The sequence below is a fragment of the Myodes glareolus genome, chromosome 27 (genome assembly GCF_982192425.1).
Source record: "Myodes glareolus chromosome 27, mMyoGla1.1, whole genome shotgun sequence".
NCBI lineage: Eukaryota > Metazoa > Chordata > Mammalia > Rodentia > Cricetidae > Myodes > Myodes glareolus.
The window spans coordinates 2,278,370-2,294,466 of NC_142052.1; the positions used below are offsets into that span (position 1 = coordinate 2,278,370).

General features: G+C 44.0%; 1 protein-coding gene across 2 annotated transcripts in view; it reads right to left on the reverse strand.

Annotated features, from left to right (window-relative positions):
* Fam185a (family with sequence similarity 185 member A) overlaps positions 1-16,097 on the reverse strand; it is a 35,039-nt gene continuing 18,942 nt past the window's right edge. For both annotated transcript variants that reach the window (XM_085684084.2, XM_048433521.3), the window contains 3 exons: positions 15,085-15,180; positions 10,682-10,816; positions 1-1,724 (listed from right to left, as the gene is read on the reverse strand). In XM_085684084.2, the coding sequence (XP_085540210.2) occupies positions 1,612-1,724; positions 10,682-10,816; positions 15,085-15,180 (344 nt within the window). In that variant the 3' untranslated portion in view covers positions 1-1,611. The remainder of the gene's footprint in view (positions 1,725-10,681; positions 10,817-15,084; positions 15,181-16,097) is intronic.

Genomic DNA, 16,097 nt, shown 5'->3' on the forward strand with positions numbered 1-16,097 from the left:
TAATATTTAGAAAGTTTATTTGAAATCAGTATCTAATCACTAATTTATCAAAACCAAAATACAATCCGATAAATTGATCTGCTCAGTGTAGTACAGTTAATGTTACAGTAGCCATTTCTAAAGAAATGGAATTCATAAAGGAATTCTATAAATTACAGCGTGCCTTATGAAAGTGATTGTATCTTCATACATCTGATGACAGAATAAGTTCTTTCCCACAGTGAGTACATCATCACCTGCAGACACACTAAATCAGAAGTTCCTGCTTCACCTACATGAGAAGTGTTTGAGTCACAACTTAAAGACAATGCCACAGGAGGTACTAAGAAGAAACTCTCTCATGTGGGCGGCAGTAACAACAATCCGAAGGTGACTTTGACACCTGGGCCTTGACACAGTCATCTCTCAAGTGGGTGCGTGGAGAGGATGTGACATGCCCAGAATCATGTTAAATACCTTGGCCAACCAAACAGAGCTTTCTCCAGCTTATACGGAAGTCAGACGTTCACAGCAGGAGGACTCCGTGTGTTCCCATGAAGACAGCGGGTCCCCACGAGGTGGAGATGGCAGACGGACAGAGTAACCCTCTATGGAAGGCAGCAAGACAAGGATGTCACACAGGCATAAAGAATGCGATTTCCCTACAATAAGAGTGAGCCTGGGAGCCTTCTCCCTGCAGCCCCAGACAACATCCTCAGCCTGGTCGGCACCTCTGCTCCAGCCGAGAGACGCGGAGCACAAGGCCCACATCACCAGCTATAAGCTGCGAAGAGTGATCTGAAGTCATTAAATCTGGGAGAACTGTTCTCTTGCCCCATCCAAGGATTGCTTCTTATTTCTTCAGTAACTTGTGGCTGATAAATTCTGGAAGTAAGTAATGTGTAAGTCTTAAATCGTGTGTCATCTGAAGCAGCACGAGGGAGCCTTGCACTGATCCGTTCAGTGTGAGCCGTTCCCTTGCACGCGCGTCATGCTACCTGTGCACACTAGCTGTCCGTCAGCCACTCCGTCACTCAGCCATCACAGTGGTGCCGCGGTGCCAGAGTCCAGCGGGTCCTTATGTTAGCAATGGCTCTGAGGTACAGCGGTAATGACGTTTGCAGTTGGGTCTGACAAAGAGAAGCCACAAAATGCCTTAAGGAAAAAGATAAAAGTTCTCGACTTGGTAAGAAAACAAATTATATGCTGAGGCTGCTAGGCCCGACAGTCAGGGTGGATGCACTGCTGTGACCCTGCAAAGAAGGAAGAAGAAAGCCATCTCTCTTGCTATTGGAAGAACAACGGCCAGAGTTTTGCTCAGAGTATGTATCCGCTTAGTTGAACAGGAAAGGCATTCAGCTGGCATGTGTGTTTATTAAGAAACACAGTTTATAGGAGTTGACACTGCCTGTGGTTTCAGGCATCCCTGGATGTCTCAGAACATATCCTGGGGGCTTCTGTAACTTGGAACACAGCAATAGAAAACAAACTCTGTAGTCAAGTGCACGTTTTGCGGAACTCCCGAGGCCAATGCTGTTGTTTGTGACATTGCAGTGAACTCCGGTGTCAGCGTTTTCACACTCACAGGTCTGCTAGTCCACACGAGAATTGACAAACATGGCAGAGCCGTTCTCAGCCCGGCAGTTTCAGGGACTGAAACCAGCTCTGATGTTTAAAAGTCACAGTGCCTTTAGGGGCGACGGCGTTTATCCACCTTTCCTGACTCCTTGCTTGATTGATGAGTCCTGAAATACAGAATTGCACCAAGTTCACTTTAGTCGCCAAGAACAATATTTAAGCAGACTAATCTTACTCGCGCATCTCAAAAAGGCAGAAATGCCTAAGCACGAGCACATCGTGAAAACAAGCGCCAGCGTCAGTCAGGAAAGCTGTGAAGAGCGGAGTGCATTGCTCCTCGTTCACTCGGTCAGAACAACCGAGGTGAGCCGTCACACTGGTTCTAGTGTCGGCTGAGACAAGAGACTTCTGCCACTGCATCATTAAACTACTTGCATCTGAGGTGCACAGCACAGTCATCTGACAAGTGTGGAGGTCTGGGGAGTCAGCTCTCTCCCCACACGACAGCGAGCACATCAACCCCTCCGACATCTCACACACTGTGATTTTTCACCCGTACCCTGTCCCTCAGAGCTGCGTTAAAGGCTTTCCCACCAGCTGCGCTATGGGAAGGTGGGAGCTTCCTGAAGTGGGTCCTGTCGTAGGTCTTTTGGTCCCTGGAGTGTCCCAGCCCCTCCTTACGCTGCCTCGGCACCGGCCCACAGGTAAAGGGGCCTGCTGATCAGAGACTGGAGCAGGGGTTCTCACTGTAAGCTGATTAGCTCAGATAATTGTAACAGTAACCGAAGGCTGGCTAACATACTTTCCTGCCCGTGAGCCAACTGTTCCCTCACCCCACAACCTAGCAATCACTGATCTGCTTTGTAACTGTGGATTATTTGTATTTACGTAAAAGGAACTGTACTTTTAAATTTTTCTTTTTCCAAAGTGATTGAGGCTGTATCAATGTCCACATTGGACCAGGCAGCTTCCCCCAAGCATCTACACTTGTTGGGTGTTCTTGGGTGGCATCTGTAGAACTTCAGGGACAGCTCCTCCCGCCCCCGTTGTCCCTGGGGCCTCAGCTTAGCCTTCTCTCTGCATCCTGTCCTGGGAACGGTCGCAGTCACACAGTGAGATGTTTTCTCTCTCTCCCCATGGCTGCTCTAGTTCCACATCACCTCTGCCATCAACACATAGTCTCTCCTGAGAGCCACCGAAGTGAAACCAGCGCCGACGGAACCGGTTCCTGCAATCCACCATCGACACTTCCTTTTCCTATGGTTGTCTCCCTGTTAACACCATGAGACAGTCTCAGCTGAGGCCATGTTCCTTGTGATATGCGGTCTTTATGTCACACTCCAAGCTCTCTGCATTCTCACTTCCCCTCCCTTCCCCCTGAACCACAGTCGGGAGTGTGTCCTGGACTCCCTGCCCCTGCTCCAGAATGCAGCGGGGGGACTCAGCCACGTCCTGGGCCGCCTTCCCGTGCCCTCTCCTTGCTGTGTTTTCAGTACACCCAAGCCCGCACACCTCTCCTTTGCTACATGTGTGTAAGCGCCTCTGAGGGCATTCAGTGCGTCCTGTGTAGGAAGCTTCCTCCTGCCCCTCCCACTCTTCAGTGAGGGTCGGCTTTACCTCTAACTGCCTTTCTTGTGCCTGTGCTGCATATGGTAGATGCGTCTTGCACTGATGGGTTTTCTATAATACAGAATTTCTTTTTCTAGTGATTCAAATAAACATGGAGGCAAGACTGGAATTCCTTAACTTTTTGTTGTTGAACATTGCTTAGCACCGATCATAAAGTATCAACAGACTTTCCCCAGCCTTGTCCTTAGTATTCAGCCCTCACACTGCCTCAGTATGTGTGCTTGTCTTATGGAGTAAGAAGCTGGAGAGGCCGAGAGCAAGGCCGCTGGTGACACAGGACAGACGACTGACTTCAGTTACCCTCCACTCTCCAAGGCAGGACATCACACACTTCCTGTCTTGCCAACAGGTACATCACTAAAGCTCTTGTACTCTGGCCTGAATCTGTGCAGATGCTCGTCTGACTTATACGGTTTACAGATCATTCAGATCCAAGTCTGGCAACACACCAGAGCCTGGTTCCTAAACCTTATTCTTACATGTCCCTCTGTCTAAAAACAGAGACGTTTTCTGTGGATAAAAAAGGGCAAATGACCATTGTGAGGCCGTGTGCCTTCCCGTAAGTGGGCAGGGCAGCTGTCTGCGCTGCTCTGACTCTACCGTCCGCCCTCTAGGCGCCTGCTCAGTGTAGCCAAGGGACGATAGGAAGAAGGAATGGAGCCTTAGTCGCTGGAACACAACGCAGGGCTAGGAACACAAACTGAAAACAAACAGTAACATGTCTACAACCGACACACGCCTTTTCAATATTAACTTTACACATTCACGGCCTCAACTCTCCAGCCAGAAGACACAGGCTGACTGTAAGAAAGAAAACCCAGCTTTCTGTTGTCTACAAGAAAGTTTTAAAAACTGCCAGAGTAGAAGGATGGGAGAGTACTGCAAACACATGGGGCCTGGAAGTGAACAAGTGCCACTACCCTAAGTGTGACAAGCTGTTACAACCCCAAATATATATGCACCAAACTGCAGTGTACCCAATTTCATAAAAAGTGTACCACCAGCATTAAAGGCACAGACTAATGACCTTAAACCCAGTAGGTGATTTCATCACTCAACTTTCACCAATACATATGTCATCTGGACAAGTAAATCGTATGATGTCAGAACTGAATGACTTATACACCACGCTGACCTAACAGATCTACAGGAAATTCTACTCAAATGCCAAGTATAAGCATTCTACTCAGCAGCCCATGGAAACGTCTCTAACACAGATTGCATCCTGGGACAAAAACCAAATCTTAACACAATCAGGACAAATGATAAAATTCCATGTATCTTATCTGGCCATGGTACAACAAAACTTAAAATCAAAATCAAACAGTTTTCTCATAATTACACAAACTCGGGGAGCTGAAACAACACCTTACTAAATGATGAATGAGTAAAGAAATCAAGAAAAAACATTCCTGGGACTAAATGAAAATGAAAACACAGAACAATAAAACCTCTGGGGAAGACATTAAAAGTACTCCTAAAAAGGGAAATTCATAAGTCCTAAGTTTCACTGTTTACATTAAAAATAGAATGAACTCAAATAAATGACTTAATGCTACAATTCAAGAATTTGGAAAAGCAAAAACAAACCAAAACAAAATCTAATATGTGGCAGGAAGTAATAAAAATCAGGGCAGGAATTAATGAGACAGGGTCAAGGAAAATTCAATCTAAGAGGTGGCTCTTTGAAAAAATAAGATTGAAAGTCTTTTGGCTAAACTAACCAAAAGAAAGAGATGATCTACATTAACAGACTCAAAAAAAAAACAAAACAGGCAAATATTATAACAGGTACAAACAAAGTCAAAATCCTAGAAGGGAATTCTTTAGCAACCCATACTCCATTAAGTCAGAGAACTTAAATGAACAAATGCCTGTATTTATCCAAATCACCAAATTTAAACCAGGGAGAGTTCATCAACACTGACCCGAAAAGCCCAAGCCCAGACAGATTCATAGCAGAACCAGAATCTCAAAGAAGTGCTACATCCAGTACTTCTTAAATTACTCAAACAAACAGAAACAGAAGCAATACTTCCAAACACCAATGAAGCCAGTATTAGTCTACTACGCAAACCAGGTAAATCCCCAAGAAGAAAGAAAACTTCAGGTCAATATCCCTGAGGAACACAGACACCGAAATCCTCAGTATTAACACTTGCAAGTTTAATACAGGCAAACTGTATCCAGGAGATACAGGGATGGTGCCGCATATTTTAGTCAACAAATATAACAAGTCACATAAGTGGACTGAGAGACAATCACATGACCACCTTTATAGCTGCAGAAAAGGTCTTGATAAAAATCCTAGACCTGTGTTGAAGAGTCCAGGAACAGAATATATTCTGGGTCTGCTCCAGGAATATAGAAATATAAAGTTGTAATCACAAACACATTTTGGAAGAAAAAAAGAAAAGTTGGCAGCCACTGTTTACTACTAGACACTTTCTGCCTTAAGAGCAGACATCCTGACAGCCAGGCAGGTACTGCAGACACAGGTTAGCGTCTAACTGCGGCCTCTAGCGGATCCTCTGCCTTGCATTCCTTCATGGACAGTGAAAAGTGGCCGTGTCAGTCACAGGCTTTTGCAAACATTCTAAGTTAATATTCTAATGTCCTATAACCAAAAGTTGTAAAACTTCAAGTGCAATGTGACTTTAAGCCTGACCTCAAGGCTGTAAAAGCTCTCTGGCCCACACCTGGTGCTTGATTTTCCTACAAGAGAAGGCTGAAAACCAGCCCCATGGCCACAGCTACAGAAGCCCGATCTCTGGCTGTGTTCACAGCCATAGCTGATAAGCTCTGTGTGCTCCGTGGTGATTTTTTTTCTTTCTCAGTGATAAAGCTTGCTTCTGGTTGAACAGGCTTTGGTGGTGTGTCCCCAGCATTGTGTGATCCGGGACTCCATTGCCTTTGGAAGCTTGTCTTCTCCATCCCCTCAGCGCAGGGTCAGCTGAAGTTCCCTCTTCAGCTATCTGGGCCCTGATGACGTCACCGGCTATCTTTGTTTCGGGTGAGAGGGTAACTTAATCCCTGTAACTGCATCCCTCCTGGGAGATTTTTCTTTTCAAAAATGTTAGACAAGCCGAGAGGTGGTGGTGCATGACTTTAATCCCAGCACTCAGGAGGCAGAGACAGGAGGATCTCTGAGTTCGAGGCCAGCCTGGTCTACAAGAGCTAGTTCCAGGACAGGCTCCAAAGCCACAGAGAAACTCTGTCTCGGGAAAAAAAAAAAGTTATACAAATGCTATTAGCCTTTACACAGATTACAGTGAACAGAAGCAAATTGGTAGACATTAACAAAGGCGCTGTCTGTCTCATTACCCATGATATTTTCAAAATCTCACACTTTGTTAAGGAAATAAAACATAAGTGTTATGATAACAGTTCCTATATTAATTCTCCATCAGCATATTTAAGTAAATACTTTGAAAAGCATACAGGCTGGAGAGATGGCTCAGCAGTTAAGAGCACTGGCTGCTCTTCCAAAAAGGACTTGGGTGCAATTCCCAGCACCCACATAGCAGCTCACAACTGTCTGTAATTACAGGTCCAGGGCTTCTGATACCTCACATAGACATGTGTGCAGGCAAAACACCATAAAAAAGACATAAAAAAGAAAAAAGCCTTACATACATAAACCTGATAGTATTGTTTCCACTTACTGAATTTCTCCAATATGATCCTTAATATACATATGCCACCAACAAATTACTTCCGTATATTCTAAACACAACAGTTATTTCTAAAAGTTGTGTCAAAAGGCTGCACTTTTTTTCCTTATTTGGAGCAATAAAATCTATCCTTACGTTACAAGATAGAACCTAAGGACTTAGGTCACATTTCAACTTCTTTCCAACCTCTGGCCCGATTCTCCAGTGCGTGGAGGCCAGAGGATACCTCAGGATTATTCCTTGGGTCCTATCTATCCTGTATTTTCAAACAGGTTTTCTCAAATGGCCTGGAACTCACTGAGTCGGCGAGACTGGCTGGCCAGAGAGCCCAGGAACCAGACTGTCACCACCTCCCCAGTGCTACGATTATTTATGATAATCTGTTTCTTGTTTGTTTGTTTTAAGTATGTGGGTGTGGGTCCTGGGGTCAAACTTCAGCGCTCATGCTCATAAGGCAAGCATTTTATTGGCTGAGCCTCTTCTCCAGCCCTGGTTTTCCATTCTAGGTAGTAATATACTGAGAACTCTACGTGGATGTGTGTGTGTGTTTACGCTGCAGTTTGACTGAGACGTAGCTGAGCAACACTGCTGGCATCCATATGAGAGAAGCAGGACAAACGTCAGTTTTTTATCTGGAACACTTTTCCTTTAACTTTCTTTATTGTACCACAGGCACTCCAGGGCTTGGAGACTAGATATAACACAACCAAGTTTCATATGTAAATTGATGAAACTGAATTCTAAAACTCAATAGAAAAATTAACTTATTTATAAGGTATCACCAAAGCTATTCACAGCTTGTTCAACTTGCCATATATGGAGAATACACAAAGCAGAATCCGAATTCTCATGAAGAGCAGAGAGTTTCAACAGGTGGCCTTCAGCCTGAACTCCTCGCTTCCTTCTGACCTCAGAGCGGCACGTGATACTTAGAAATCACTGTCACTGCAGGGGTTGTGCAAGCTAAGGAGGCCTTCAGTGACAGCTGGGACAGGGAACCACAGAACAGGAACCAATCTGACTAGAAAGACTTCTTACAGAAATTATCCAGAAGTCTGGCTACAGACACAATCCAGAGCTCTTAGAAATAAGGGTAGTATTTCTGTTTCTCTGCCTCCTAGCCCACGCAGAAGGCCCAGATGAGCGGAACTCAGCTGCTTATAACCTAACTTATACGTAAACCTGCTGACTGTTTCCAGAATTAGGTTTCTAATCAGGTATCTGTGTGGGAAAGAATAATGTGATCTTGTGGGAGCCCATGTGTAACTCGGTTTCCATCTGGAGTCATTTCTGCCTTAAAGAAGTCATCTGAGTTGGAGCCTGCCTGCCTGCTCTGATTGTTCCAGTAACCCGAGGGCTGTGAGGAACTCTGACTAAGGCCATGGTAAAGAGCACATTTTTCTATAAGGTTTGGGCTGGTGTGTGCCAGCCAGAGGCACTCTTCGTTAGAGATTAGAGGCTGCTTAGCTGAATACGATAATGCACCTGCTTGAACCTCCTCCCGAGGGCCGCACAGGGAGGTGATCAGCTGACTGCCCAGCTCTGTGTCCTGCCTTTTGCCTGTAGTGTATATGCTGGCTGAGAAATGAACTCGGGGCTGTTTGGTATTGACCTTCAGTCCTCCCGGTATATCCTATGTTTCTGTCTTCATTTCTCTTAATCTCACATTTCCTCAGCCTCAGCGCCCCCTCCCAGGGAACCCCAGCTGATTTCTGCCGGAGTGGGTTCCAACAGAACTGATGTTTTGAGTCAGTCTCTTTATTTGATGACTTTAAAAACAGGGCCTCTGGCCTTGGGAACCGAAGCACAGCAGGAGCGCTGAGAGAGGCTGCTCCTGCTCCATTTGAGGCGCCTTGTCCTGTCCCTAACCCAGGACCAGCCCCATAGGACACCCTCTGCAGTACCGCGGGACTCTGCTGCCCTGACGGTGGCAGCAAGCAGGAAGAGACTCTTTCTTCTGCAGTTAGACCTCTTCTGGTTGAGTAAGCAGAGCCAGAGTTTGGGAGCACATGAAAAAGACAGAAGAGGCTAAAAGTTTTCAAAACCACTAAATGTTATGAGTCCTCATAGCATCCGCTGGCCTCTTCCTCCCTCCAAAATCAGAAGTGTCCGGCTGTCGAACACGAGCAGCTACTGAGTGGCTTTGCTCTCACCAACCGTTCTGATATCCAAACCTAGTTATGTGAATTCCAGGGAAAGCTTTTCAGTGCTCTCAGTATAAAAGCCAAATCAACTAACTTCACCCCAATCCTCGGGCACGTTTAATCCGCTTTCCCTCTGTTCTCTTGACTCTATTTCTCAGACTCGTGCTGATCTAATCTAGACGCAGTGCCTGCACCCTGCACATCACCTTCACAGCGCACGCCCGGCCACGTGCTGTTCTAATCTGGATGCAGTGTCTGCACCCTGCACATCACCTCCACAGTGCGCGCCCAGCCACGTGCTGATCTAATCTGGACGCAGTGCCTGCACCCTGCACATCACCTTCACAGCGCGCGCCTGGCCACGTGCTGATCTAATCTGGACGCAGTGCCTGCACCCTGCACATCACCTTCACAGCGCGCGCCCAGCCACGTGCTGATCTAATCTAGACGCAGTGCCTGCACCCTGCACATCACCTTCACAGCGCGCACCCGGCCGGCATTGCTGTCTTTCTCAGGAGAATATCAGCTCTGTACGGCTTCTGCATTCCTAGCTTCTAGCCGTGTCTGACTGCAGAAGTGTTTGTTGAGTGAATGTCCAAATAAAGACAGGAAAGGGCAGAAAGGAAAGAGCCGGGTAGAGAAGGACAGTTATGCACATATAGAGTTTGAAGTAGTGCTAGACAGCTCTTGGCTCTTTACAAACTCAAGAAGTTAGGCTACACACGGTGGCAATACTTGGTGGGCTATACCACAAGGACTGTAAATCCTGGCCCGCCTCGACTACTCAGGGAGACCTTGCCTAAAAGAGACGAACAAAATCAACCGACCCCAAGTCTCAAATTGATTCTTAGCACAATTAATATAATCTGACATTAATCACATCTTAATCTTGTAATTTCGATTCTACTGACAGTCAGACCTGGGAATACAGATACTTTTATTCTTATTATGCTTTTGTCAATATGCAGGGTTTTTTTTTGTTTTTTTCTTTCTGTCTTTCTTTCTTTCTTTTTTTTTTTTTTTAGTAAATTGCACTCTTAACTCTCATGACCTAGAAAAAGAACTCTTAAAATTGAAACTTGACTTTAAGAACACCCTTTCATATCCATGGCCATGATCTCATGGGTAAGCCTGTAGCACATGGACATGTACCGTTTACTTCAGTGTTCTTCCTGATGACATTGTATTAAAATTGAAAGGGAAATGCTAGCAATAATTTTAGTAACCATTAAAACAAATACTTAAAGTCAGTATAGGCATTAGTGTATCTAGAAGTAATGAAAAATGCACAAAAATTATCCAAGTTGTGGAACTGAGACTTTGTCGCACCAAAAGAGAGAATTTACAGTGTGCACAGCAAACAGGATTCCTGTCTAACCACACAGTTAACTTACGGCTTGTGTAATAACATTGACTTTCAAGGCTCAGACTTTTCCGTAAGGACAGAAGCACAGAGTGACCCTACATGAGTGAGGAGGTCTTTTCTACAGTGTCTGCACCACGTCACTGACAGTCACTGCAAGAACAACGTCAGGCACACCGGAACTGCAGTTGGCACACTGCCGCTCACGCATGCGCAGTGGTCATCCACCCATGGCTACCGCAGTCCGCTTGCTGCTTAGGCATGGGCAATGACCATCCACCCACCATCCGTCCACGGTGACACAGTCTCCTTACCTGTGACCGTCACACCGCCACCTTTATGATCCTTGGCCATGTCGTGAACATGAGCGCCTGCATCCACAACCACTTCTTTCCCTGATAACTTTAAATAAGCTTGTAGAGAAGATGGGGTCTTGACAGTAATAGAGCCTGCGGTAAATTTAGAGTAAAACAATACAAATAAATCAAATTATAAATTTCATTAAAATATTGCTCCTGATTTACTGTTTTTCTCCTCGGTATACTGATGTAAACAGCAGTGAATTTTCTTTCTCCCAGGCAGTCGAGCAACCTCTGAAAACATCCATCATGGCTCTGTTAGGAGTGTGGGCATCAGACCATGAGGAACTATCAGCTCCTTTGCTTACATTCGCACCTAGCTCGTCCGTACAGAAAAGGAGCAGTAACCACTGTGGGACCCTCACCCCTTATTCTCAAATGGGCAAGAAGAAATTTCCTAGCAGAATGTTTTCCCAGGAAGATCGTGCCCTTCCCCTCTCCCACCCAGGAGATTCCGAGCACAGACACAACTCACACCAGGGGAAGAACAGATGAGTAAGCACCACTGTAAGAACGCATTCAACAACCAAGAGAGGAAGGTGGCGCCACCAGAACCCAGTGACCTACAACAGCAAGACTTGAACATCCAATGCAGCTGAAACACAAGAAAACGACCTTAAAAATCACTTTATGAATTGATAGAGGCTCTTAAAAAGGAAACAAAAAATTTCCTTAAAGAAGTTGAGGAAAAGACAAATAAAAAATTAAAAGAAATAAATAAATCCCTTAAAACAAAGAAAGACAAGAAAAAACAAACAGGTGAAGGAAATGAAATGGTTCAAGACTTGAAAACTGAAATAGAGGCAATAAAGAAAACACAAACCAGAGGAATTCTGGAAATAAGAAATCTGTGGATGTGAACAGGAACTACAGATGCAAGCATCACCCACAGACTACAGGAGATGGAAGAGAGAATCCTAGGTGTTGAAGATACAATAGAAGAAATAGACTCATCAGTCAAACAAAATCTTAAATCCAATAAATTCTTAACACAAAACAGCCAAGAAATCTTGGACACCATGAAAAGGCTAAACCTAAGAATAATAGGGATAGCTGGGTGGTAGTGCATGACTTTAATCCCAGTACTTGGGAGGCAGAGGCAGGTGGATCTCTGTGAGTTCAAGGCGAGTCTGGTCTACAGAGTGAGTTTCAGGACAGGCTCCAAAGCCACACAGAGAAATCCTGTCTTGAGAAAAAAAAAAAAAAGGAGGAGGAGGAGGAGGAGGAGGAGGAAGAAGAAGAGGAAGAGGAAGAGGAAGAGGAAGAAGAAGAAGAAGAAGAAGAAGAAGAAGAAGAAGAAGAAGAAGAAGAATCCTAGCTCCAAGGCACAGAAAACATATTCAACAAAATCATAGAAGAAAACTTTTCCAACCTAAATAAAGACATGTCTATAACAACAGTACAAGAAGCTTACAGAACACCAAATAGCCCAGACCAAAACAAAACAAAAAAAACAACAACAAAAAAAAACAAAATACTCCCCTTGCCTATTAATAATCATCAACACTAAAGATACAGAATAAAGAAAAGAATTTTAAGAACTGAAAAGAGAAAAGACCAAGTAGTGGATAAAGGCAGACCTATCAGAATTATATCCGACTTCTCCATGGAGACTCTAAAAGCCAGAAGGTCCTGGACAGATGTTTTACAAATACTAAGGGACCATGGATGCCAGACCAGAGTGCTATACCCAGTGAAACTTTCAATCAACATAGATGGAGAAAACAAGATATTTCATGACAAAACCAGATTTAAATAATACCTATCCACAAATCCAGCCCTACAGAAAGTACTGGAAGGAAAATTCTAAGCCAAGAAGCTCAGTCACATCCATGAAAACACAGGCAAAAGATAATCTCACACCAGCAAAACCCAAACAAGGGAAATACTCACACTACAATCACCAACACCAAAAAAATAACAGGAATTAACAACCACTGGTCAGTAACATCTTTTCATATCAATGGACTCAGTTCACCAATAAAAAAGACACAGGCTAACAGAATGGACACAGAAACAGGATTCATCTTTCCGCTGCATACAAGAAACACACCTCAACTTAAAAGACAGACACTATCTCAGAGTAAAGGGTTGGGAAAAGTTTTTCCAACCAAATGGTCCTAAGAAGCAAGTCACTGTAGCTATCCTAACATCTAAAAAAATAGACTTCAAAGTAAAATTAATTAAAAGAGATGGAGAAAGACATTTCATATTCATCAAAGGAAAAATTCATCAAGATGAGTCTCAATTATGAACATCTATGCCCCAAATAAAAGCGTACCCACACTGGTAAAAAAGATATAATGAAAACTTAAAATCGCACATCAAACCCCACATATAAATAGTGGGAGACTTCAACACCCCACTCTTACCAATGGACAGGTCTGTCACACAGAAACTTAACAGAGAAACAAGGGAACTAACAGATGTTATGACTCAAATGAACTTAAGAGACATCTACAGGACATTTCACCCAAACACACAAGAATACACCTTCTTCTCAGCACCTCATGGAGCCTTCTCTAAAATTCACTGTGTACTCACTCACAAAACAAATCTCAACAGACACAAAAATTTCAAATAACTCCTTGTATCTTATGGGATCCCCATGAAAACTTAGAGTTTCAACAACAGCACAAGCTCCAGAAAGCCTACAAAGCCATGGAAACTGAATAACTCTCAACAGAACCACCTCTGGGTCAAGGAAGAAATAAAGAAATTAAAGACTTCCTAGAATTCAATGAAAATAAATCCATAACATGCCATAACTTATGGAGACACAATGAAAGCAGTGCTAAGAGGAAAGCTCATGGCACTAAGTGCCCACATAGAGAATTTGGAGAAATCTCACAGAAGTGACTTAACAGCACACCTGAAAGCTCTAGAACAAAAAGAAGCAAACTCACCCAGGAGGAGTAGATGGCAGGAAATAATCAAATTCGGGGTTGAAATCAATAAAATTGAAACAAAGAACAATACAAAGAATCAATGAAACAAAGAGTTGATTCTTTGAGAAAAATCAACAAGATAGACAAACTCTTATCCAAGACTATCTAAAAGGGGGCAGAGAGAAAAGATCCAGATTAACAAACTAAGGAGTGAAGGGGGACAGCAGATTCGAGGAAATACAGAGAATCATTAATCATACTTCAAAAACTACTCCACAGAATTGGAAAATCCAAAAGAAATGGACAACTTAAGTCAAGACCAGATAAACAATTTAAACAGACCTCCTAAGGAAATTGAATAGTCATTGAAAAGTCTCTCACCAAAAAAGCCCAGGGCCAGATGGTTTCAGTACAGAATTTCAAAGAAGAGCTACTATCAATATTCCTTAATCTTTCTGCACAATAGAAACAGAAGGAATACTGACAAATTCTTTTGATGTTGAAGAGGGATAGAGGGATTATATGAGCAAGAACGGAGGGTGGGGAAGGTGGGGAGATGTGGGTTAAGATTGTGATGGGGAAACCCAGAGACAGCTGACCTGAGCCTGTGGGAGCTCACAGACCCTGGACCAACAGCTAGGAAGTCGACATGGGAACGAACTAGCCCTCTGCATCTGGGTGACAGTTGTGTGGCTTAGTCTTTTGTGGGGTCACTAGCAGTGGAACCAGGACCTGTTCCTGATGCATGAGCTGGTTCTTTGCAAACTTTCCCTACGGTGGGAAGCCTTGTTCAGCCTTGATATAAGATGCTCTCAATTTTATACATCTTTTATACAGGACAGGTTCTAATTTTCTGCACCTCAGCCTACGCTGCTAAGCTACGCCGTCACCTGTCACCATGCTCATGTGTAGGCAGACGGAGTACTGGCTTTCAGAGACATAAAAAGTCTATTAAGACGGCTGTTTAGACACAACTCCGCTTTCCAGTGAACAGAAAGTATACAATCTTAATAAAATATGTGAACTCAGACTAAGTGACCTGGGTGAGAAATTATATAGAAGTCTGCCTTGGGGACCTTTATAGGAGCACTTCAGGACCACACTTTGGAGGCCACTGTTCTACAGTAATGGGGAGGTTCTCTACAGGCTAGCAAGAAAGTTAGAGATTTTTTTACTCTACAAAGAATACACTATTTCCTACATGACAAAACTGAAAGATCCACATGGACCAGTAGAAATTCTATAGTAACAATCAAAATATAACACCATGTTTGCTTGTTCTACAAAAAGAAGGTTTGTCTCTATGGCCATCTGTACTAAGCACAAAGCTTTCTTAGAGGGCTCGAGGACCAGTGTTTAGACCAGGATCCAATGGGAGATAATCGACCACCTGTTTCCCAATATTACATCATCGCATTACATCATCCTTTCCTCACAGTACACACCACACTGACAGTCCAGTTGGCTCACCCTCCTGGGAAGTCAGTGCCGCTTCCTCCAGCTGGCTGATATGGACATCTATGGCACCCTGGTGACTTGAGGCCTTCAGACACCCAGAGGACGAATCTGGGAGAGAGAAAGTATGACCATGATTGTTCTTGATGGAACCATAAACTTGAAATAAAGGGCCCTGCCTCGACATATGCTTAAGAACCTACAGACCTTGCAAGACTTTTCATTTTCTGTATGACAATGTTATTATTTTTTTAAAAAAATGTAAACAAGTATTAAAAGTTTAGAAATATACACCTAGACAGCTAACAAAACTTATCTACAGAACTCTGAAAATGCATCTCTTCTTAAACTTTTAATTTAACTTTTTATGTGTATGCTGTTGTGGTAAGCAAGAATGTCACTTGCCTGCCGGGTACAAAAGAATCCAGAAGAGGGCACTGGGTCCACTGAACTGGAGTCACAGACAGTTGAAGGCACCATGTAGGTGCTGGGAACCAAACCCAGTCCTCTGAACCGGAGTCACAGACAGCTGAAGGCCCCATGTGGGTGCTGAGAACCAAACCCAGTCCTCTGGAAGAGAGCCAGTGCTCTTAACCCTGAGACACCTCACCTGCTCCACAGTTCATGGCCTGAAATCTGACTGGGAAATCTGACTGTAGGCGTTTACCTTGTGTTCCGTCTACATAAACAGGGGCAAGGTTAGCGAGAAAGCCAACATTTCTCTTCAGCAAACCCGCTGTAGGACAGTAAAGGCCATCCGCAGGCTTTACTGCATTGCCTGGAAGGGCAGCAAGGGTGTGGAAATCACAGGAAGCGGGGAGGCTGTTGGCTGTTTTCAGTTAATACTTCTTGACAGGTTTCTGGGTTTGAATAGGTATCTTCAAGTCAGAGTGAGGAAATCATAACCCAATCCTTCTATGGAGTCAGGCTTCCCTGTGTTGTCAGTGACTCTTGTTTTCAGTAGACCAACAGGTTAAGGTCAAGGGGAAACAAAGTCAGAGACAAGGGACTGGAGAATGACTTGAAAT